At 47.6% G+C, this 24,631-nt stretch overlaps 1 protein-coding gene across 1 annotated transcript in view; it reads right to left on the bottom strand.

Annotated features, from left to right (window-relative positions):
• Nucleotides 1–18,309, bottom strand: part of LOC104525513 (rho guanine nucleotide exchange factor 33) — a gene marked incomplete at its 3' end in the record, with an annotated part of 19,074 nt that extends 765 nt beyond the window's left edge. Inside the window, exons 1-10 of the mRNA XM_029085131.1 lie at nt 18,288–18,309; nt 14,936–14,985; nt 8,894–9,058; nt 7,083–7,204; nt 6,045–6,187; nt 4,604–4,663; nt 3,209–3,424; nt 2,452–2,581; nt 1,098–1,230; nt 196–279 (exon numbers count right to left, since the gene is read on the bottom strand). Of these exons, the coding sequence (XP_028940964.1) occupies nt 196–279; nt 1,098–1,230; nt 2,452–2,581; nt 3,209–3,424; nt 4,604–4,663; nt 6,045–6,187; nt 7,083–7,204; nt 8,894–9,058; nt 14,936–14,985; nt 18,288–18,309 (1,125 nt within the window). The remainder of the gene's footprint in view (nt 1–195; nt 280–1,097; nt 1,231–2,451; nt 2,582–3,208; nt 3,425–4,603; nt 4,664–6,044; nt 6,188–7,082; nt 7,205–8,893; nt 9,059–14,935; nt 14,986–18,287) is intronic.
• Nucleotides 18,310–24,631: the final 6,322 nt, after the last annotated feature.

Raw genomic sequence — 24,631 nt, 5'->3', positions numbered from 1 at the left:
GGTTACACACCATGATGAACACATTAAAGCTGCCTTTTGTAGGTGCACATCAGCCATGGCAACGTTCAGGAAACTGGCATTTGGTAACAGAACAAGTGCATTGGCAGAAGAGTCCTATCGTGGGCAGGCATAACAGGAAGAGATCCAGGCTTACATGTGGCCATTACATGTCTGTGAAGCAGGCAGGAAGTTTACCTCCTTCAGGATCACCACGTGGATCAGAGAGATGCATTCTGGCAGGTCCCTCAGGTAAGCAACATAGTAGTCCAGAAAATTATTCTTGCAAAAGGTAAAAAGAAAAGAACAAAGAAAGTTAAGAGATATTTTTGCTCATAGAACCAGCCAGTGTGAGAAAGTGTTGATTCCCCACCATCACTCCTGGGAGCTCATCAGTTCAGCAGAACTGCTAACTGTGTGAAGCTTTCAAAGCTTGGGACTTCTCAAGAAAGGCTGTTTAATAAAATGTGTTCAGTGTATATAAAGCTTTCTAGCAGATGGGAAGGGTGGAGAGGCTGGGGAGGAAGAAGCTTTTCTTATTTAAGACTCTTAATTAAATTTATAAAGCATCAGATGAGTTTTTACACATCCTTCCAGGAGAAGTCCCACTGCTTGCTAGGGGTTGGGCAGACCTTCACCCTGAGAAGGAGGTGCTGTTTCACTTGGGGTTCCAAACCATATAGCATAAGGAGCCTGCCCACCTGCTTGTCATAACTCTGAGCAAAGTGTATTGGGGAAGGGGAGCATAAGAAACACACTCTTTTCACACCCTCACTGTCAACACAGACATCCAAGCTGTCAAGGCTCATGTGTGGCTCCTGCAACCAAGTCTAGGTCTCCTGCATTTATTACAGGGCTGTGCTACATGGCTGCCTGCCCCCAGGTGGGGCTGGCATGTGGTGTCCCTGACCAACCCAGTACTACCACAAAGGAGCTGCTGTGCACTGGGACTCTGCTCAAAGGAGGCTGGCTGAAGGGCTTTCCCCAGCCAGAGCTTCACAGCACAGCCCCTCTGCTGCAAGGTATCTTGGCCCACCTGTGGGCCATCAGCACAACATCATGAATCAGAGCAGGAGAGTCCAGAGAGGTCTGTTACATACCTCATCATTTGTTAACTTCAGGAAGATGTCTCCCAGGATCCCTTGTCGTGGCCAGCTCAGGACTCGCTCCTGTAGAGCGTGAAGTAAATCCACATGCTGCTGGACCAGGTACCGCAAAGAGTTGGGGAAGAAACTGCAGGGAGACAGACTGGTTACACAGAGCAAAAGCTCAGCCCGAAGCATGTGCTGCTGAAGTGTGTGTTCATGGGTTCACAGGCTTGCTTTAAACTCAGGTATTATAAAGGACTTTTATTGAAGTCCTGGCTGCGCCAGGAGGCCCTGTTTTGGCTGCTGTGTACGTGCAGGTACCCTCTCCAGTAGGCTATTATTACAGTGCTTTGAAGGTTTCTTAAGCTGACTTTCCAGTGCATTGTGTAGCTGACCACAATCTGCAGAACTAAAAAGCCCAAGTGGCTTTTTATTGGTCCTGAACCATCCCATAGAGCACTTGGAGGAGAGCTCCCCAGCTTTGTATGTTGTCTCATTTGTCAGGTCCTTTAACAAGACAACCCTTTGGTGCAGAGCTGGTCAAAATGTGCTGCTGCCTTTCTGTCATTTCATGCTCATTTCATCCAGAATCAGAATGAAGATGTGAAATATTGAAATATTTTGCCAGCTGGAAAGGTCCCAGAGAAAAAGAGTAAAAATAAAAACTCACTTTGGACTATCATGCTTCAGTTTGAACTGTGTGTGTCATGTAGCTGCTTAAACGAGTCCACATTAACCCATGTACCACATGTCCCACAGTGGACTTCTCTCAAATGACTCCTTGGCATATGGGACTCCTAGGGACAGTGGAAAGAGCCTAAAAAAGAGAACTAACAAGGACTGGGCTCCCCAAATGCACTTAGGGGCTGGGGACTCCCAGGGGAAAGCTGAGTGAGTGGGGAGAGCTGCAGGAGCTATCCCAACCTGGGAACTTAAACCAGCTGCCACAGGGTATATATCGATACCTGATGGATGGCAAGCACTAGCCAGGGGCTTATGCTCACAGCAGCTTCCATAGCTGGAGCTGTGGACTGGGAGAAGCAGACAGTGAATGCTCAAAGCTTGGTTCCCACCCAGGCACGAGGCATGCAAAAGAAGACTAGGAGAGTGATGAGACTCAGAAAGAGACTGAAATGAAGTAGTAGTGAAACGGTTTGGGATGTCAGGTGGACAAAATGCAAGGACAGGCAGGAAAGTCTTTAATCCCTGCAAAAAAAACCCTTCCAGTGCCTGCCTTTCAACTAGAAGTAAGCTCTAAGTGTTCAAAGATCTCTGTGGATGAAAGAAAATTGGGAGAGAGGATGATGCAGAAAGAATATTGACTGAAGAAAACTCCCCAAAACAAAGAGCAACTAAATCCAAATACCTTCTCTCTTTGGTGCTCCTTTTCACATCTGGTCCTTGCAATGTGGCCTTGATCTTCAGGATTAGGGAAAGGTTGATAACATATTTCCTTTCTGACTCCAGCAGCTCCAAAGCGATATTCTGCCTTTTGGCTTCCAGAAGATAATGGTTAAGTTTAAAAATAAGGAAATGCTGACCTCAAGGACAGCTTCATGTTAGACTGGTGATCTGATATTAAATTGTGAAAGGAGAAACTGTCAAAAAGTGACACCAATGTCTTGTCTTTGTGTGTCTACTTTCCCCAAAATATAAAATTCTAGCCTGATGCTAAAGCAGGCCCCAGACAGGAGCAGAGCCACAGTTTGCTAAGAAAGCTCCAAAGCAAATGGGTTTTCCCCATGAATACTATTTTTTTTTCTAGGAATAACAAACCAAGCAATTAAAGGCCAAGCCACTTATAGCCGGGATTCACATCCCATTTCCTGCAGAATGAGAAGTTGTATTTTTCACCCGCTTAAGCAACTACACTGTCACAATCCCATCAGTACTCTGAACTTGACAGGTCTTGGAAAGGGTGTCCTGAGTGCAGAGCGATTCTGTCAGTGGCACAGACCAGCAAATACAAAGGCCAGAAGTCTTGGAGACCGAGGCCCTGAGACATTCCCCCCTAGCAGAAGAAACTGGCTTGTGTGTCTCTCTCTGTAGAAGCTGAACAGCTCGCACCAGATGTGAAGGCAGCTTTGAGCCTCTCTAGCCAGAGTTTTCCACTCTGTCCTTACCAGCCAAAGAGGGTTCACATATAATGTTGTCTGCTGAGCTGTATCTGCTTTGACCCATGTCTTTCCCTCTCTCCGGTTGCTCTTTGGAAATGTATTCATCTGCCCAGTCCTTGGTGTCCTTGGGCTGCTTCCATACTGTTGGTGGCAGATGCACTTTTGATGGCCCCTCTGTTGTCAAGGAAGGCTTGAGGCTGTCATCTGTGTCTATGGCTGTTCCTGCAATGACAAACAGCTGTATGGATCTCGACATCTCGGTTGACAGCTTGTCCTACAGCAGGCAGCTAGCCTGTATTATCATCCATTTGAAGTACTGGAAGGAGAGTCTGAAGCCTTTTCTGTGCTTCACAAGGGCTGTAGCCTTGTAGGGTGAATTTACTAACAGAAGTGCAGTTGGTGAGCACTTTGGCAGAACAAGGTTTGCATTCTTTCAGCATTTATTTTCAGGTCAAATAAGGTCCAAAATTAGACACAGGTTCAAAAAGAAAAAACTTATATTCCAAGTATGGTTGTGCTTCAGGGTTTTGGGACACTTCAGGACTTGGTAATATGACACTTATTGGCAGGTATTGTAGAAACACAAAGTATAATTATAAACTGCCACAGCTCTTATTTGTTTTTTGTTAGAGTGATGTGATTATACAGCAACAGCAGAAAGACTGATAGTCTGAGGTTATTAAATCACAGAGAAGGTAGGGGAGGGTGCGGGTGCGTTAGAGCCATTGGGCTGGAATTGCTTTAATGCAGATACTTTGAATTTGAGTTGCAATGAACCATTTTCCATAGCTTGTGTTCTCTCTTTTTTTTTTTCAAGTGGATTCAAGCAAAAGAGCCATCCACAACAGTGAGCGCTTCTAGTGAACAGTGCAAACATCTAATGGTTGTTCTCACGTGTCCTTTTGCTGGCCAGGTTCCAACGTCCCCTTGCTACACGCTTCTCTTACTTCTAACCAGTTTTTACTTTTGCCAGAAAAACTTCTCTGATACTATTCAGACATGTCTACAAGGAATCTGGAAGCTGGTGAGTGAATAAACAGCTCACTGGTTCTACTGGTGTGTAGTCACTGCAAAGACCGTCTCTTCCCAAGTGGCAAAATGGCACTCTCATGATTCTTTGCCATATCAGTAAGCCTCAATTCTTCCTTTCTGCAAAGGCACTTTGAATCTGCAAAAGCAGCAGCAGAAAGGCTTTCCCTGACAAATATCAATCCCTTGCGTTGTCTGTCAGGTATTTGGCACTTCAGGGACACAGGTTTGCCCTCATATCTCAACTGTGAGTATGAAAACAGAGGTACACAGCAAAGAGAGAGACATTCCTGTGAACTACGTTCCCTGAAAGCCAACGCTCTGATTGAATCATTGCCCTACTGTTTTTTTACAGTTTGATATTTTTCCTACCTGGACCTGCTACAACTTTCACATTTCCTTCTCCCATTGGCATGATCCTGGTGTCAGACACTGTTGAAGAAGAAAGCCAAACTTTACAAGAGAAGACAGCTGTAGAACAGACTTCCTCCTGCCAAGCCCAGTCAGTATGGCTAGATCCTCCAGTCTTTCACATTTTTACTATGGAAACACCCCTGTTAGATCCCCTGCTAAGGAGGATCTTTACTGTTGTGGCTCTTACTTGATGCTATATGACTGCAGAGTAATATGAGCAGTCTCAGCTTGTCCTTGCTCAGTAGGTGCACGTTGGGTAGAAGGCAACCAGCAGGCAGAACAAGAGGATGGAGACCTGGCTGCCATTTTGGGTGGAAAGGAGCTTATTGAAGAGTGGAGAGGTAAGACAACTGGAAAGAAAGGGGCAATGGGAGAAGGGGGTGAGAGAGGTAGATGTACAAGAGGGATGTGAGGGAGAGGGCTAATATGTCACCTCAGAGTAGGGCAGAGGGGGGCTGTGACTGGCCAGATTCTGAGCAGAACAGGGTAGAAAACAGCACATGGTTTTTATCCAATCTCTGCCTTTGGTGACATTTTAAATACATCAGTTTCTAGTGTCTTCCTGTCTGAACAGCAAGAGAGTGATAGAGCAGTTTAGACCACCAAAGTTGTTAATAGAAAGCAACTGGTCCATCTGGCTCTTGCTTGGTGCTGTATGACTGCAGAAGAACAGGAGCAGTCCTGACTTGTCCTTGCTCAGTAGGTGCATGTTGGCTAGTGGGTCCATCTGGTCCATCACCTTTTATATTATTCCAATCTTCACAACTGTTTAGCAGTTGACAGTGTTTTCTTGGTCAAGGTGTAACCCTAACACCATGGGCCAGCATCTTCCCCAGCTAACAAACAAGGGGCAGGGATTTTCCTAGCGGTGTGTGTATGCAAGGAGCAGTGATACCAGTAGCCTGGTGTGTATGTGTACCAGCTCCAATGTCCCCTTGTCAAATCAACCACTGGTATGGTCCCTTAAAGACACCAGGTGTTCTCTGTCAGCCCAATCCCTGTAGTCCTCCTTTCTGTGCCCTGCTCCCTTGCACAGAAACAAATCCACAGGCTGTAATATTTTTATCAGGGGCTCCTGCCTGGCTCTGTGTCTGTGCCACTAGCAGGGACAGAAGGGAGGAAGATCCAACCTGCTTCCCTTTACTTGGAGGAGGCAAGCAATGGCTTCTGGGATTGTGTTCACAGACCAGCATCTCCTGAATCCAGGCCAGTGCCAAGGTTGCTTTCCTGAGCCACCGTGCTAAGGAGCGTGTACAGACCCATAAGCAGTGCTGCCAAGGGGAGCACCCCCATTCTCTTTTTGTGGTGCTGTTGCACCTGAGGAAAACTTGGTGTCCTCTTGCCCTAGTGACCTTTTTCTAGATGATTTATTTATTTTTATTTTTTTCCTATTTCCTACCTTTTTCATAAGTCACGTTGTGTAAAAGACTTGTAAAATCTTCATTGATCAGCACAGGTTCTGGGAGGTTAATGGATCGAAATGGGCTGCCCTGGAGAGGCGTAGGCACTGTCTGTGACCCATGATCATCCTTCTGTGCTCTTCTGTACAAATACAAAGAATGAGACAGTTGGAAAGTATGAATGCTACAGGTGAAGCTCCTACACTACAGTTGTTGCAGATACCAGTATAAATACAAACACAGAGTCAGAAGTAGGACAGCTCCAGCAGAGACCAGGAAAGGAGTTGGCTTTGATGGAGCTGGCTTTGATGCAGTTCATGAGCAACATTCTGGAAGTAACTTCCACTGGCTATCAGGAGAAGGTTATTTCAGACCTGTTCTTTTGCAGACCATATTTTCTCTAATTAAATGGATTAATTAGCTAAGGAGCTGGCTCAGATTTGCAAAGTGTTTTCATCAAGACAGCTGTACACCCACCATTAAAACGCTGTTTTCAGAAGGAGGCTAATCAGGGCAAAGGTGGATGAGCCATCTGCTTCATCACAGCAACAGTGTGGCCCAGCAGTGTGCAAACATGCTCCTGCAGTGACCCTCCTCAGAGAAGAACAGGCTGGTGACAGGAAGGCAGAGTATGACTGTACCATCAGGAGCCTGCTGAGTCCTGCACACTTGGAAGGGGAAATGGCAGTGCTGTTGTCTGGACAGGGGTGGCTTAGCAATAGCTTGTAATGGTGAAGGCTTCTGACTTTCAACAATATTCCTGACCCAGCATGTCTCTAGCAGGTCTGTGTGTTCCACCGGGTCCTTGCTGGAGTTATTCTGCTGTTGGAATCCCAGTGAGATGTTGGTGGGTTTCTGCTGTGTTTGCTCTGTGGGGTATGCATCTAAAAGCCTGCGGTGAACTGAAGGCTAGAGCTCCCAGAAATAATCAGGGTTGATACACATGTCCAGCCAGGAAACAATTAAGAAATTAAGCTATAAGGAAATGACACCACTGCTAATGAGCACTTCCGGAGCCCTGGGGTTTGGGCCCTTACTTAGCTTTCACTTTCCGTGATTCCCGCCTCTTCTCTTGCTGCAGCTGCTCAATTTTCTGTTGCATCTCCTCCTGCTTGGCACTGATTTCTTCAATCATTGACTTGGCATCACTGAGTTCCTCCTGAGAAAGAAAAGCACAGCATTCCTAGGGTGCCCACCAGCCTTACATAGCACAGCTGTGAATGCTGGTGGTGTGCACTAGAGATGCTTCAGGGTGCTGCGGGGAGTGGTTCGGTGAGTAGACACTCTTCCTTTGCAAGTCCAGCCTGTGTAATCCATGCCATGCATGGCATGACAATCCTTAATTCAGCTACAGGCAACTCACCCAAGCCAACGTGATATCACATGGTTAAGGCACTGGTAGGAGATGGAGGCACAGGGCTTCATCCACCACCAGTTGAAAGAACTGGGAGGACTCCTGCCTTTAATGGCATTTGGAGGTGGGCCTGAGGAAGCACATTTCCCTACCCAGTTCTCCAGTGTATGTGTTCACATGTTATCCTTGGTTCAGATCCCAGTGTGATCTCACATGTATGAGCTTTTGCCAGTCAGGCCTTGGAGCTGCCTTTTTAGCCTGGTTTCCTAAGGAAATGAGGCCGTCCATAATGTCCCTGTCAGGACATCGTCCATCAGGCAGTTCCAACCAAGCCTTGCTCAGATCTAGAGCTCTCTTACATATGAAATTCCATCAGGTTTAATCAATGTGAGCAGCGGGATGGAGGAGAGAGACTCAAGAGTTTCTTGTAAATCAAAGGAGAGAGATTTTCCCCAAGAAAAGGAGGTGGCTTCATAGGGAACTCAACATGAGCAACCTGGTCTAGTGGAAGGTGTCCCTGCTGATGGCAGGGGGGTTGGAACTGGATGAGCTTTAAGGTCCCTTCCAACCCAAACCAGTCTGTGATTCTATGATTTGGTCAGTCAACATGGGCATGATGGAGGCTTCTGTTGCTTGCGTAATTCCTTGTATCTGGATTTTAAAGCCCCTTTTTCCCCCATAACAATGTCCTGGATAACCCTGCCTCTGGTTGCTATGAGACCTCTGCCATGTGCCCTTACACCTTGTGTTGTCCCCCTTGCTCATCTGGGACCATGGGACTCCTTTTGCCCGGTGCCGCCTGTCTCCCTGTCACAGGGTCAGTAACAGGCTTTTCCAGTAAGCAGCCCTCTTTAACTTCACAAGGTATTATTGACTCAGCAAAACCCCATGGGGATAATTTACCATAAAAACAATAAAACAGTTCCTCCGCCTGCCTCCTCACAGGCAGTCATCCAGTTTCTGCATGGAGACACTGGCTGGTGTACATCAAGCCATCTTACTAGGCTCTTTCTCCAGTCCTTTGTCTTTATCCTCTTGGGCCAGATCAAACCAGGCAGCACTTCCTCCCAGCCGTGTGGGAATGCAACTTCAAAAGGCTTTAGGGTTGAGTGTGAATTCCCTGCTCTCCAGCAGCTTTGGTTCCTGCAGGAAATGCAGGAGACCTGGCCCAGGGAGAGGTATGGCACAGTGGCCCAGCAGGAACCTGTGAACAGGCTGCGTGCCCGTTGCACGTGCAGCCCAGAGCGAGGGTTGCTTGTGCCCGGAGTAGCTTGCAGCACTGTGTCATGGCCCATGGAGAAGGCTAAACGGGCCAGGGCATGGGTTACATTTGGGTTGGAGTAGTTGAGGGAGACACAGAGCCAAAGGAGGTGCACCAGATTCATCTGAAACAATCCCCAGCTCATTTTCTTTGCAGGCAGGAAGGATTGATGCCCCACACCACCTGAGCTAACGTGGCAGGTTTGCAGCCCCCCACACAGGTCACACTCCTACCTTGAACGTGTTGAGGGAATTCTTCATCTCAGCCACTTTCTCTTCCATGGCGCAGCGGCAGCTCTTGACCTTCTCCTCCAGGGCGTACTCGCCATGCTGGATTCGTGACAGCTCCTGCATTGCTTCTGTGAAACCCGCCTTCAACTCCGAGGCTAACGCCTGCAACTAGAGGAACCACAAACGGGCTGGGTTCAGTCCCTCCTCTCAGATGCAGGTGGCTGTGTCCCCGAGGGTCACCCATGGCTCAGAGTGGCATGAAGGCTGGGTGTAACCCATCCTGTAAGGTGCTGTCCTCTTTCTCCTCCTCCTGTCATGGCTGGGAGACATGGAGGGAGGTTTGGCCCCTGCTGCAGCCTCAGTACAGGGTAGGAGGTGTTTGTCTTGGGCAGTCAATGTGCCCCTTTTTAAAATCAGAGTTTTTGCAGGCTCCTTGGCAGTTTGCAGTCTGTCAGTCTGTAAAAGGAGAGGACAGCCTGAAACATGCCAAGAAGGTTTGCGACAGCAGCCAGATTATCAATCCCCAAAGCAGCTGAGCAATCAAGAACACATCCATTTTTGAGCGAGTCCTCCTCCCTCTCGTGCTCGTGGGGCTGGTGCTCTTCCCCAGACAGGTCTAACACCTCCTCGCTCCCCAGGGGCTGTGGAGAAGCTCCGTCCTTGGTCAGCAGGCCCTTTCCAGGGAAGGAGGCAGCTCTTTATCTAGTGATGGGGAGGGAGTGGGAGGTTTTCCCGTGGCATACAGCGACACTGTGCCCATTCTCTCTGTTTTCTGTCCCTAGAAGCCCTAGTGCTGCTGGAAGAGCTCACAACCTAAGCTGGAGGCAGCCGGTTGATAGCCGGGCGAAGCAGAAGACAGACCAGGGCAAGCCAGGCTGGCATAGCAAGCAGACAAGCCAGGTGTGGAGGTGGGCAGCGAGGGGAGGCAAGCAGCTTGCGGGGGACACCCTCTTCAGGGGCAGCTCGGGCTGGTGACCCTGGACTCTGTCCCCACGGCTGTGAGCAAGGCGCCTGCTTGTTCTGCCTGCACAAAGCCCACAGCAAGGTCCCGGCCCAAGGCGCTTTGGTACCAGTGGTTTTTACCTTTACAACAGAAATTCGGCCTAACATCTGGTTATAAACTGAGTCCAAAACTGGAGCACTGATGGTAAGAGGACAGCCACCCCCGGGAACTCAGGCGCTTGAGTCCTGTAAATGGAGCAGAGATGGCTTCCGATACCTCGGGGCAATGGCATGCACCATCCTCCTCTCATCAAGACTGGCAGCGTCTTTACAGAGGACGTCTGCCTGACATCCCCACTCCTACCCCAGTGCTAACCCCACAGTCCCCAGTCCAGTCTGGATGAACACATGTTCCCTGGCTAGGAGGAGCAGGACTGACAGGAGATGGGACAGGGCAGAGGGGAGCAGGAAGCTGAGGTTATCTTCCCTCCTTAGGCAGCCAACCCCGACTCCCCGAGCCAGCTGGGGTTCCAGACCCCTTGGTTCAACCCCTTCACCCACCCTTCCTGGCCACAGTGAACTCCTTCCTGTGACACAGGAATTGTCACCCTGTGACTTGTGAGTGTAGCCTGAAGGGTTAGAGGGGCTGCTTAGGGCCATGGCTGCTAGGGGTGGCAATGACCATACTGTTGTTGATATCTCAGCCTAGGGGGGTGAGCCAGGTGGTCTTAGCATCATCAGACATCCTAACATACATTCTTGGAGAAATGGGGGGATATAAAGTACTATCACTAAGCAAAATGTTCATGTTCCCATCCCTGGTCAGGGGTGGTTGCCACTCTTCCACATTGAGCTGACATTGTCGAGGCCGAGTGTCGCTGCTAGCCTGCATCATGACACGCTGTCCTCCAAGTGAAAAGGGGTGGTTCAACTGAAATGCTATTCTATTCTTTCCTATGCTATCCATTTATAGAGAACTGCTTCAGGATAGAGTTGTCACAGCCTCAAGTCTTGCTAGCAGTGGTGCAGTACAGAAGCTGGCCCTGTAGATAAGTATGTCTAGGGAAAATAAGCCTAAAATGAAATGTTTCTGCCCACAAACCTGGCCATATCCTCCTCAGATGCTTCCAGAAATGAAGCATTCCACTAGACAGATCCTTTGTGAAGGGTACAAGGATGAGAGTCATTGCTGACATAGAGGTTTCAGAGTCAAAAACTTATAGGCATCAGCAAAAGTCAGCAAAGAAGGACCATTGCAGAGACTTTGGTGTCCATGTGCACCGAAACGCTCGTGAAACCTGAGTTCAGGCAGCCAAAAGAAAGATTTGGACTAGAGGCTGGACTGAAATATCCTCTACATCTAAAAGCAGACAGTCACTTGTTATTTTGGGGTTCACTGTTGGCCAATCTCTGCTTTTGAAGTCACAGTGCTAGCCTGGTTTCTTTGTGTATCCTTCCCAGTGCTCCAAACCCCAGCCTGGGTCTTTCCTGCCCGGTACATCCTTCCTCAGCCCCATGCAGCTTGCAGTTGCTATTTCAGACACTGAAATGCATCTTACACTTGCATTTCCCTTTGTTGCCACTTGATGGATGAAAGCAGCCAGCAAAACGAATCAGCCACATCTGCCAGGGCTTGTATGGTTGGACGTGAAGTGCTGAAACCCTGAGAACTCCCTCTGTTGCCATCAGTTCTCAGAGCTTAGAAACGAAACACAATCAGCCTTGTGGCATTGGATGCATGTTTGATCCAGAATTGAGTGGAGTGGTAGCAGGAACAACACATTATCTTTGAACTCCTCCCAAGCGCAGTGTAGTGCTTGAGCTGTGGGTTGTAGTTTAAGCTCATTTCTAACACCAAGCCATAGAAAAATGTCCTTTAAATCCCATGGGCTGTTACAACAAATGGAAGCTGTTGAAGCATCAGCTCATGCTTATGTCTTGCCCACGTGATTATGCCTACAGGACCAGAGAGACATTTCACAGGTTTGTGAACCCCTGGAAAGTCAAGCCAATTCAGTGTTTCTAAAGTGCCACACGTACCAAAAAGGACAGATTTTATAGTACCATGGAAACTTGGCGACAGTTTAACTCCAACGTGTTGCCCTGGCTCACCTATTCATGGGAATAAATACAGTTGAAGAGGAACACACCTCAACAACTGAAGTAGAACTACCTAATGCCTGTGGGATAAATGAATCTGCATGGTCACAGGGAGTCCTTAGAACCTGTCCAAGAACTGTTTGAGGAAAAGCATTTAAGTATTTAAATAATCTAGTAAGAGACGCACATTTCAGCTTCCACCTGCCTTTGGAGTGTCAGGCCCTCAAACCTGACAAAGCAATGCAGTGAGGGATCCAGCACCATTCATCTGTAGCAGATTATGTCTTTCTTGGGGGCATGACTCCCATTTTACCTTCTGCCCTGATGTTTTTCACTTCTCTCGGGAAAAACCATGCAAGTAAAGTCTCTAGCAAGACCAAGTAACTGTGCTGTGCTCTGTGGCTAGCTGCCCAGGGGAAAATGAAGGATTCTTCTCCCTGCTTTGCATGACTCTGATTAACAGGACACTGAGAAGCAGTCACTTGTGACTCTCACTTCTTCTCCAGCCCAACAGGAATATGAACTCTCTGTCAAAGTCCACCTGGAGAGGGAAGCAAGCGTTTCTCAACATGGAGAAGGGAACCGTGACCATGTGGAGTACATAATGGTGGAGAGGAGAAGGGTGAGACCAGAAGACATACAAGGAATGTTTCTCAGCCTGGTTTTGACTTTACTTTGCAAGAGTGGAGCTATTTTTATATTTATATATAGAAAGGCTATGAAATCTCTTTAGCTGAGCCTCTACTCCTGTCTCTGTACTCACTATACTGTCCCCAAAGTGTGGACAGGACTGATGCTGCTTCCAGGACCAGAGACAGCAAAACTGCAGAGCCTCCCCATCCTCCCTTGGTGGGTGCCAGCAGTTTGAGCCATTTGCAAAAGATGGTGACCATCCACTAAAGCTTTGTTCAGACTTGGAGGCAGCCCAGGGAAGATGGTTGTGGCCAGGAGGCAGGGATGGCTTATGGAAGGAAGAGCTGGGATGGAAAGCAGAGGGCAGAGCCTTGGTGAGCTGGGTTTACTGCCCTTGCCTCCATGAGTAGCTGTGCCCCCACATATCTCCCCCAGCACTAGCCAGGCTGTCCAGGGCTTTGTGTCTCCAAAGGGATGGCTATTTGCATCTGCTGCCCTTGGCAGCTGCCAAGGGTCCTTACACTAGAACAGAGCCTGCGCTCAGGGACCTTGACCTGTAAAAACCAGAAGAAAAGAGGCTCATGGTGAAGAAATAGTGCACAGGAATGATTCTGCTGTTATAAATGATGATCTTTAAGGTCCCTTCCAACCCTAACCATTCTATGATTCTATGAAATATATCCTAGACAAGAGCAAAACCTTCTGTGGCCACGAAGGAGTATTGTCTGTGTTACTTCCCCTGGCTTATCTACTGTCTATCTCTTTGTACATCTTCTTATGTGGTTGATCTGAAGAAGGAAGTCAACATTGTGTCACCCAAAAGAGGGCTGCCTGAGAACACTGCTCAAAACTAATCTGGCACAAATTCCAACACTTGCCACAAAGCCTGGATCTGACTTTTTGGAGCTGCCTGACGAGTGCTTTTACCATGAAACAACTAATTTCTAGCACAGCTACTAACTCCTACATTTAAGGGCAGCATTTCTACAGCCAAGCCTAAGGAAGGCTTGCAGTGCCTCGTAGCAGGAAAGCAGCAGAGCTGATTTACAGTGGTAGAGAACCTAGCCCTAGGAGTATATCCAACATTTATATTCCTAGGTAAGGATGGTAGGGATAAAGGCAGAGCAGCAGGGAAAGGCGAGAAGAGAAGGATAGAGATACTTGAAGGGGGTTGTGAGCATTTATCAGCTCTTGTTTCACATCTGTGCAGTCTTTTTTGATAACTGCTGAAGCAGAAGGGGACAGCCAGCTGGGAACTTTGATTTAAAGGATTCATTAAGGTATCCACATCTCAGCTGAGTTTTCTGGAAAGCAACACGTGCACACAGTGTTCCCAGCATGTGCACTATGCGTGTTGGATCCACTGTGCTGGGCCCTTCACAAAAGACGATGAGATGAGAAGCACTGACTAGTTAACAGAAAGCAGTATCTTCTCCGCTTGCCATGGTGCACTCAGAAGCAATTATGGGCATTAGTGTTGCCATGGTGACAAGGGAGGTCTCAAATAGTCAGGGTTTCCAGCTCAGGGGTGTGTTTCTGTTTCAGAGTACAGTTCCATATTGAATGAGGCCAAGGTTTAAAGTGCTCACAACTCTGTTGTGCTTCCTGCAGACTGGAAATGCTTAGGAAACACCGCTGTGGAAACACTGAAACTGCATCTTACAGGAAGGATGCTCTCTGGGCTGTGGTACAGACAATCTTGTTGCATCCATGGTGGCTAATTGCAGCAAGAATGTCAACTCAAAGAGTGGCTGCAGAGCTCTGGAAGTCCTGATCACCTTGAGCCAACATCAGCTCAAAGACAAGGTTTCCAAGCTCCTGGCTGGGGAGCCAGACAGAGACAGGCATCAAGACTCAATGCTCTGGCCAGCCCAGCTGCTCTGGATCATCAGGCAAGAAGAGCACCCCATGGTCCAAGGAGCTGTGAGGCTGCCAGGATGACTCAGAGCCCCCCAGGAGACTTGGCCCCCCGCCCCATGTCAGTCAACAGATCCTTATTCCTGGGACAGTGCATCGGGTTTGGTGAAAGCTCATCAGAGCTTGGCCATAAAATCTCCCTCCAGCCCAGTGATTTGACATTCTCTAACTTGTGCTAATGATGCCAGCTAGTTAATTAGCTGAGCTCACAAATCCCCTGCCTAAACACAACTGGTTGTGAGCAGAGAAATTTTACTGAAGTGTCTTTTAAGATGAGGCCCAAGATGTGGTATGTGTGACATTTATTCATGCAGTGTGCACATTTTAGTTGCCATGTTCCTTCTAAGTGCCTACATTTTTCCTTCCACTTAATTTAGCTTTTTAACTACTGTTTATCTATTAGTAACTCTTTAAACTCTTGTGAGTTTTTTAGGGCATTTTGCTCATCTTTACCTGGGAAATCTGTGTTGCAGGGGTACTCACAGGCACACTTTCAGTCTCTCCTGTGGGAATAAAGAACTTCAGTCAATTAAAATGACTTATTATGGTTGCTATAAATAACTGGAACAGAGGGTTTGAAGTCCCTCTTGAGGTACAAATCAGTTTTAAAGGACTCAAGTCTCACTTTAGGAGGTGTGAACACCATTATAATTTGTAAAATAAACTGCAATTATAAACCAGGAATGGCTCACCTAAAGCAGACATTAAATTCACCTCCTTTGTGTCCTGTGTCTGTCCAAAGTTGATGCATGCGAAGAGGTGAGAAACCTTGTATGTCCAATTAGGACTAAATTGCTCCCTGTGAAGTTCAGTTCTGTGTAAATTTTTTCCCCTAAAGCATTAATGATCCATCTCTGTTCTGAAACTGTGAATTTTCTCCACTTCTATTTCTGTTATCTCCATGAAAGGCTGATCTGATCCTTATATTTTAAGCCCCAAGTTACCAAAAAAATACATCTTTTCATCAGTTTTAAATTACTAGGGTTTTGTGGCAATATGATCCCACCTGATCTTGTACAATGGAGCTAGACTTAACATTTCTGAAAGAGACTTATCTCATAGAAGAGCTTAGCTTATATCTATTTTGCACAAGTGTTTTGGACACTGCAGTGACATTAGGCATTAGTGGGTTCTTAATTGAAACCAAGAAGTCTATATTTATTATTTCATCTTCTAACATTGTCTCTTCTGTGCAGAAACCTTCAATTACCCAACAGAAATTATGGCTGGTTGTGCCACCATTGCGCTCTGAGGGAACTGCAGTTCAGTGGCCACCGGTTCCCATGTTATTCCCCTCATCAGGTTCCCTGGCTGGCCTTCACTCCCAGAAAACACTATGCCACCCAGTTTCTTGTCTGGATCACCTCCCCTTGGCAATGGCACTTCATGAGGTGGGTCTTTCTTTTACCTCCAAGAATTTGCTTCACCCATCTCTGCTGTCGGTCACAGACATGACTGGTGATCCCCATGCCCCCAATTCTAGGGGCATCCAAGCTCCCTCTTTCCAGGCTGGCTGCAGATGCTCAGTGCCTTACCCACCTGGGCCTTCAGACCACAGAAATTCAGTCCTGCAGAGGCTTGAAAAGTGTGCAGGGAGGACTCTAGGCAGTCAGCAAGTGTGTGAAGTGGAAAACTGAAGCCTGGAAGTCAGAGCTTTACAAGGCACAGCTATGTTCTGATTTCTTTACCCCTGAGGGGGAATATGGGTTACTGCCAAGGGCACCTATGAGTTGGCCCTGTTCTGGTCTCTAGGATTTGTCCTGATTCAGAGGAATGTGAGTAAATTCCCTGGCGACTCGCAGAAGTGAGAGGCAGAGGAGGAGAGGCCACTTTCTGCCCATGCTGGCTGGTCTCACAGCTGTGGGGCTGGGTGGCAGGGTCAGACACTGACCCTCCGGGGAATACCCTCCGAGGGTCCTCCTGGGTAAAACAAGGGGCAACAGGCTGATTGGGAGGAATAACCATGACCCTGGGGTCAAAATTCATAAGCCAGACTGCACCAAGCCTCAAGTTTCATCTTTTAAATGACAGGTGATTTTCATTTTCAGCTTTTAGCCCTTCTGGGTCTTTTTTTTTTTTTTTTTCCAGTTTTTCTCTGCAACCCCACAAACTAGAAACCAACATTTGGCCTAAAGCACGTGATGAAGCTTTGTCATGATGCCTGGAGTTGGGGCTTGAGAAGGCAGTTAGTGTGTACTGCAGTCCTCCAGAATCAAGAAAACTGAGGTACGTGTCTGTTCTGATGTAGAAGTTACTGCTGGACTCTTACTGTGGGATGGGAATGACTTACCCAAAAAGAGCAAGAGGATGTGTTTCTTAATATCACAATGCAAACCAGATGCTGGGAAAACAGGGAGATGCTGATTTTGCAGAGCAGTGGATGTATTGAATGCTGAGGTTTGTGAGCTGAACTAGAAGTGTCAGGTTAGAAGCGAGGTGCAGCAAGGAATAGCCATGGTCTCTCGTCACATTTTCTTTGGGTGTTTTTCAATCTGATATAGAACATAGAAGGCTCAACCCAAGCCCTGCAGAAGTCTGTATGGATCTTTCATTTGGGTTTGGATACAGATCAGTCTGTAATGTCCTTGGACACACTCAAAGTGAGAAACTGCTCCTAAGCAAGACCAGAAGAGGGGAAAGGATCCCTGCTACTGTGATTTTACCTCCCACCTTTGCTATGAGCGTGAGCAGAAGCACTCGCTGCACTTACCTACTCAAAACTCAGATAATTTCTATAAAGTCACTGCTAAGAGCTGGAGCAGAGGAGGCTCCTCACAGCTGCACTGTGGGAAGCAAGGGGCATTGTGGTTATCTCCCAATTTCTGCAGTGAACGTCTGCAGCCCATGGGGGCATACCAATTAATTGTAAAAAATCCCTGAGTTAATTTCCTTTCCAGCCTGCTGTCGTGCAGGGGCCTAGGTACACAGATCTAATTTAGTCAAATTAGAATTGTAATAATAGAGAAATTAACTCTTCTGTTACCTATGCCATGAATGAATGTTGGCACCACCAAGCATCTTTTAAGAGGGAAAGAGATGTTCCAGGCTGTCTCCTGAGCAGTTATGGACATTCCTAAAGCTGTTCCCCCTGCTCCTCATAGTTTCAAGAGTTCCTCAGCATGTGGATGCAGTCACCTCTGAGGTGGCAAGGCAGAGTGCAGTGCTGCAAGGGGTTTGGGGTAGAAGGCAAGTACCACCATCTCCACATTCCTCTGTAAGAACATCTAAAGCAAATAACCACTAAAACCCTGGACCTGAAACCCCTGAGCTTTGCAGAATTTCTAGAAGTGCTGCTGACTGTAGCAGGACTGGTTGCATGCAAGCAGTGTGGCCTGGATACATCTTGGTGCTTGCAAGATTGGGACTGATGCAGAAGTCTGGGTTGTGGCAGAGACACAGACAAGAACCCCTTGTAACAAAGCATGTGGGGGACAGAAGCAGATCCTTGTCACAGTGCCCTCGGGTAAGACATAGCTTTTGACAGTTATAAGTCTCTGTACATCCCAAGGCAGAGGTGGGTCCAAGGCAAAAAATGGCAATGACTTCCCATGTTGGACGTTACATACGCCACAGGATTATTTTCCAGAGGGGAGAGGGAGGTGTTTCTAAAATAAGAGGGAAAAACTTCAAACCCCAGATATTTCTATGCAACTAAAAGAAGGGGACATTTGCCCACAGCTGCCATGGCTAAGAGGTGCTCTGGGGAGGTTGGCTGGCGGCTGCCAACAGACAGGTCATATGAGAGTAGGTTTCTTCCTTGCTGTCTTTCAGACTTATCAAGAAGTGAAATAAGAGGATGCTTTACCTTCTTGTTTGTTTGAGTCCATGGCTGCTATAGGGTGTGCGTCCTCGCAGGGACTCCTGTCCTCACTCTGGAGGGTTCTGGCTGGTCACTGGGAACATCCCATGGCTTAGAGCTGCCCACATGTGAGCCCTGTGATGGGTCAGCTGGTCTGAACCCTGAGTGCAGAAAGATGCAGAAAGGGTTTATTGAGCGGAGATGCTCAAAGTTCAGAAAACAGAGGAGGAGGAGAGGGAATGAGGCATCCTAAAGGTTTGTTTGGGTTCACAGTGCCTCCACAAGCAGGGTGGGCGCAGGTACAAACACTTCCTTCCCAGCGCAAGGCTTTTTGTGCTTACATGGACAAGTGATTAAGTAATGTGCTTTGTAATCCCACAGAGACTATTTGCTCAGCAAGATGTTTCTTGTTTGAACACAGAAGCAAAATGAGATGTATTTTGGATGGCACATGAACATCTTGCACGGGTGCTCTGCATCAAAGAACCAGCTTTTTGCTCTACAACTAATCACCCAAAACGTTCTCCAAACTTGTGTTTGGGCCACAGAGATACTGCCTTCACAATGCTGCTGCACAATTCTGTTGGCACTTTTGGAGGCATTTGTCTGCTTTCTCTGTCAGTTATCTCCCTGACTTTTGGAGGCACAGGAGTGCTGCAAGGCACCTCAATGTCTAGAGCTGCAGCCTCTCTGGAAACCAAGGCCAACAGAGCATGATGCCTTGCCCAAGTCACTCCCTTGGCAAAGAATCTCATCAGTCTGGTAATGGGGTTAGGACCTTGGGAACAGTCTTAAGATAATGCCTGATTAATGATTCAGGCAGAGCCCCAGAAAATGGATTGCACCAGCTCACGCTGCTCTTGTCAGCATGGGCACTGCTCCACATCCACATTTCCTCTCCCCAAGGTTTAACTCAAGTCTGCTTTTGTCTAACCTTACTAGAAATCTAGATGTGATTTAGGAATCTGGAATAACCTCCCACCTCCATTCCTGTTTGATATAGACATGCCCAAGGTTGATGTGAGGTATCATTAGCTTTGCTAATAGGACTGGAGGGGCCAGTGTATAATTACGGCACAGACCTCTGCTGACAGCTCTGCCAGGAGGGCTGTGGTTGTTCAGGGAACCCTGGGGTGATGTTTTCAGGGAAGCAGGCACAGAGAAAGGCACATGGCATAAAATAGATGGAAGAGATGCAAATAGGCAAGAGCCCTGGGTGGCTTTAGGAAATCGCTGCAGAAGCAGTTGCTTCTGGTGCAGTCAGCCTGGGGGCCACACGATTTTGACCTGATAGCTTCCCAGTGTGGAACTCCCAAGGTAGGAGGGTGATGGCACCATAAAGGCCCCTGAGATGGGGGCCATGCTGAGCATTTTTGAGCTGTGGCAAGGGACATCTCTTGTGGCTGGGCTGGGAGTGGCACAGCCATCAGCCTACACAGCCAGCCTCTTGCTCTGAGGGAATGATGTGGACTGAAAGGCTTCCAGCACAGTGCTAGAGGGACTTGGCATTTAGCATCTTCTTGAAATCAAGGATTAATGAAAGGATAAACTTCTTATTTGTAAGACAGCTGCTTATGAGATCTCCTCCTAAGAAGATCTGCTGTCTTCTTAGGACAGACCATCCTTTAGTGACGCACCTGAGCAAAAGGTGAAGGGATTTTGGATGTGGGTTTGGTACAAACAGTCTGGGAAAGCTTCTAGGTGGATGCCTGGTTACAGTGAGATAAATGTAATAGTTTATGAAATCTGTTTTCTATCAGCTGATAGTGTAAAAGTTATTTTTTTTTGTTCTGAAGACTCAGGGCAGAGTTTAGATGGGCAGGGACCTCTGGAGTTATCTGACTCCAAGCAGAGCTAATCCCAAAGCTAGGTCACATTGCTCAGGGCCATATCTAGTCAAGGTCTGAGTATCTCCCCGGCTGGAGACTTCTCAACTTTTCTGGGCCTTTCCTAGGGCTGCACTGCTCCCATGGGGAAGAATTTTTTCCCTATGGCCAGTCAAGGTTTCCCTTGTTGCAGCTTGTGCCCACGGCAATTTATCCTTTCGTTGTGCCTGTGAGAAGAGCCTGCCTGGTCTATAACCCCTGTTAGGTGGTTGCAGATGGCTGTAGGACCTCCCCAGCCTTCCCTTCCCCAAGCTGAACAAACCCAGCTCCTTCAGCCTCTCCTCCTATGCTGTGTGTTCCAGCCCTCTTCAGCAGGTTTTTTTTTTTTTTTCTGATAGATATTCCAAAGAATGACAAGAATGTTATTTGCTTCCAAAACACATAAATATGCAGTTGTTTTGAAAGTAGCTAAACTTCCCCTCTAGTAGTTTTGAGGAGAACTTAAGTTTGGGTCTCTGAGCAAAACAGACTTTTAATTTCAACTTCAGTAGCAGCTTGTTTAGTAGAGAAGTTAAACTTTGCTCCCAGTTTAGACTAGTCAATGCCATAGCAAATTCCTGAGGCTTCTGTTATTGGGCCGATGAACTGGGACCAGCTTATTTAACACTGAGAACTGGTTTCAAAATTCAAAATTGTTTTTGCAGTGTTGGGGGGGAAAGGAACAAATAGGAAAGGCAAAACAGATGCAAAAGAAAGAAACATAAACCTCCTCTGTGATAAACATCTTCACTGAAAACAATTAAAACAGCTTTTTTTGCTGGAAATCCATTAAATTTTTTCTTTTTAACAAAAACACGTACATATTTTACCCATTCTGCTTTTATATTGTTAATGTTTTCCCATGCCAGTTATAGCAATATAACAATATATAATTGTTAACTATTAATAAGAATCACAGAATCGTTTAGGTTGGAGAAGACCTTTATAATTAACAAACATAAATGAACGTGGAATTAGTTATATAACTATACCATTAAATACACTAACTGCATAGCCTGTCTTAAAAGATTTTATAATTTTACTCTCCATTTGCTAAATTATTCTGGGGATCCCTAAATCTCCAGTGACGATGTGCCATTCATACCTCTGGCCTTCGCAAGGCAGGGTGACCATACCCTGGTGGTACCAAGAATATTTATTGTGGGAGCATGCAAAAATTAGAATCTCCAACCCTTTAAATGGGGGAGTCGCTGGGCTGTAATGCATGAGGTTAAACAATGTATAAACAGATTGCAGTGGCAGGCATCCAAGGTAAGGAAATCCAGAATTAAAGCATAATTTGGTTCCAACAAGTGCTGTCTACTTCCACTCTTAGACCACCTCCTCATGGGCATCTGAGACCTCAAAATGCTTGTGTCTCTGTCTAGGTCCAACTTTGGCAGGTCCCCTTGCCCAGCATATCATTCTGAAGGATGCAACACAAAGAGCATCTGTGGCTACCCTCCACCAACATGTGGAAACCTGCAGCTGTCATGAAGGGCGATGCACCTGAGAGGAGAAGCTCACAGGAGGGCATTTTGCCCTCCGCTATGCTACAGGTCATGGCATGAAACATCTTGAGCCCAGTACAAAGAAAGAGGTTTGTCAGATGTGGAGAAAAATAACCTCTATGTGAGGTTTTAATCAGAGAGAAATAATACTTGTAGAAGAATGCCCCCTCCCTGGAAGTGTTCAAGGCCAGGCTGGATGAGGCTTTGAGCAACCTGGTCTAGTGGAAGGTGTCCCTGCTGATGGCAGGGGGGGTGGAACTGGATGAGCTTTAAGGTCCTTTCCAACCCAAACCATTCTGTGATTCTATGATAAGAAGGGCTTGTACGAGGATGTGTTACTGCCCCGTTACCTATCTTCTGTTCTGATGTACTATCAACTCAGGGCCACGTAGGGCTGGAAGGGAGCCCTGTGTGGAAGGGAGCCCTTGGGCATTGTATCTTATCTCTCGGGTTGTAAAAATGCTGTGGGTTCCTGGTATCAGAAGTAATTTTTTTCTTCTAGAGGGGAACTCAAAACAATCCCTGTACAGCATGGAGATTTAACAGGGGAGCTTCCACATCGCACTCATGCAGACAAGGACGATGTTTAAGCACAGTCTCTGTCCTCTGCAGAGCTCAGGAGCGAGGTTTTGAAACTAGGACACCAGGGATGCCGCCATCCCCTCCTGCTCCAGGCACCACCACGAGCTCTTCTATATGACCGCACTACAAAGTAGGTTGACCTTGGTTAAGTGGGTCCAGAAAATCTTCCCTGTTTTACCAGAGTAACTGTCTTTGGTTTGTCCTCTAGCCACAGCGTGCAATTTCCCGAGTCACCCCTTGGTTCTTTGTTACATTGAATAATTGCATTACATTGGGTACTTCCCAGTGTTCAGGGCTCTGTGAGTATGTAGCGTTGCCTGCCTGCCCCTGGTTTTTCTGCATTACTGAATATATGGAGCAAAAACTAGTCAGTCCTTCCTCATCACTAAAACAAACAAAAGGTGCATCTCACCCTGGTTTGGAGTGAATGTTTGTCCTCTGTTCCCCCTGACTGGTGGGTGGGGAAGCTGTTAACACTGTCATAGAATGGTTTGGGTTGGAAGGGACCTTAGAGATCATCTAGTCCCACCCCCCCTGCCATCAGCAGGGACACCTTCCACTAGACCAGGTTGCTCAAAGCCTCATCCAGCCTGGCCTTAAACACTTCCAGGGAGGGGACATCCACAACTTCCCTGGGCAACCTGTTCCAGTGTCTGACCACCCTGTCCTCACTAGGGACAAGGGTTTCAGTCAGTCTGAGTTGGCTGAACAGTGTCTGGCTTTATTCCTAAAGGATGCAAAAAGGGGTTGGAAAATGGGACTGGCATTTGGCCCTAAGACCCTGGATGTGGGCTGCTTAATCAAATCCTGCCTCGGCTGGCAGCAAACAAGTCATAAGCTCACAGAAGAGTCAAGGTGAGTAGGAACACTTGTATGTCTCTAGTCCAACTTCCTGCTCAAATCAAGGCTAACTCCAAACTAGATCAGGTTTGTCAGGGCTGTGTCCAGCTCTAGGCTGAACGTTTCCCACACTGGAGTCTTTGCAGCCTCTCTGGGCAATCCAGTACCCTGGGGAAGAATATTTTTCCTTTTGTCCAGACAGGGATTCCCTTTGCTGCAGCTTGTGCTCATTGCCTTTCACTGTGCACCTCTGGGAAGAATCTGGACTCGTCTGCTTTACAGCCCCCTCGAGGCAGTTAAAATCTGTAAAAGGATCCCCCATTTCACCTGGTTTTTTTCAGTACTGAGCAAGCCCCGCACCCTTAACCCCTTCCCATGCGCACATACATGGATGCGTGTGCACATGAGCAGCGAGAGTGGTCCTTCCATGAACCTGCTTCCCTAAACCACCATCACACCTCCTCTCACAGCAAATCCAAAGTTTGCCTGACATGCCAGCCCACCACAGGGTACTGCCCTCATCAAAAAGGAGATATTATTGTTCCTCTGCAAGCTCCCCACTGGACAGGCTCAACACCCACTCACATGAAGCCATCAGCACACTGTCTGCCATCAGCAGACAACCCAAGCCCACAGTCCCCCTGCTTTAGGGAAAAGAAACAGCAAAGATGGGCTTGGTTTCTTCAGAGCTGAGCACTAAAACTCATTTACCCTCCTGCAGCTCTCATCATGCCAGAATGGCATCTCCAGAGCAAAGCCCAGAGAACAGCTTCAGGGTGTGAAAGCCACCAGATTCCTCTAGCATGGCAAAAAGAAGTATTTTTGCCTTGTTGTCTTGGTCTTCCCTCCAGCAGCCAAATGTGCTGAGCCCAAGAACCAAAGCTGAGTGCCATCTCTGCCATCAGTGATCACCATCATTCTGACCACTGGTGTCCAGCAAAGAATACTGCTCTGGTGCCTTGCACGAGCAGCTGGCACTGCAGCCCCCCTCACACACACACACAGCAGAGCAGGCAGCATGTGAACGTTAACAGAGCCTGAGCCAGTACCCACTTCCCAGGAGATCCCCAAGGGAGAAGGTGGGGGTGGACGAGGAGGTCCCAGTGGGTTGCCTTCTTTAGCTATGCCCCAGGCACAAGGTCAAAGACCCGAGCGAGGTGCCACTGAGGCAGCACAGGGGTGGGATTCCTGCCCCACAGGGGTGGGATTCCTGCCCCACAGGGGTGGGGAGGGAGGGGAGGCAGGTCCCGCAGCTTGCGCTGCGCTTCTGTGACCATGTTCCCGCTTCCAGTGCTCCCACCACATGGAAGGGCACAACTGGGAGAGACACTCAGCTGTGCAGAGGCTCACTTGTTAAAAAGACCGAGCAAATACCCCAAGCTTTGGCATGCAAACAGGCAAAGTTCAGTGAAGCATTTCCAGCCTAGCCTTGATGGACAACAGTTACTGTTTGTTTGGCTTTCTGTCCCATTCTGCTTCTGAAATCACGGGTAACAGTGCAGGGGAATCCATATGCATTTTTGCTTCTTCAGTTGTTAAAACATCCATAATT

The sequence above is a fragment of the Antrostomus carolinensis genome, unplaced genomic scaffold (genome assembly GCF_000700745.2).
Source record: "Antrostomus carolinensis isolate BGI_N321 unplaced genomic scaffold, ASM70074v2 scaffold37625, whole genome shotgun sequence".
NCBI lineage: Eukaryota > Metazoa > Chordata > Aves > Caprimulgiformes > Caprimulgidae > Antrostomus > Antrostomus carolinensis.
The sequence above is the reverse complement of the archived record's forward strand: the minus strand, read 5'-3'. Positions and strand labels throughout refer to the sequence as shown.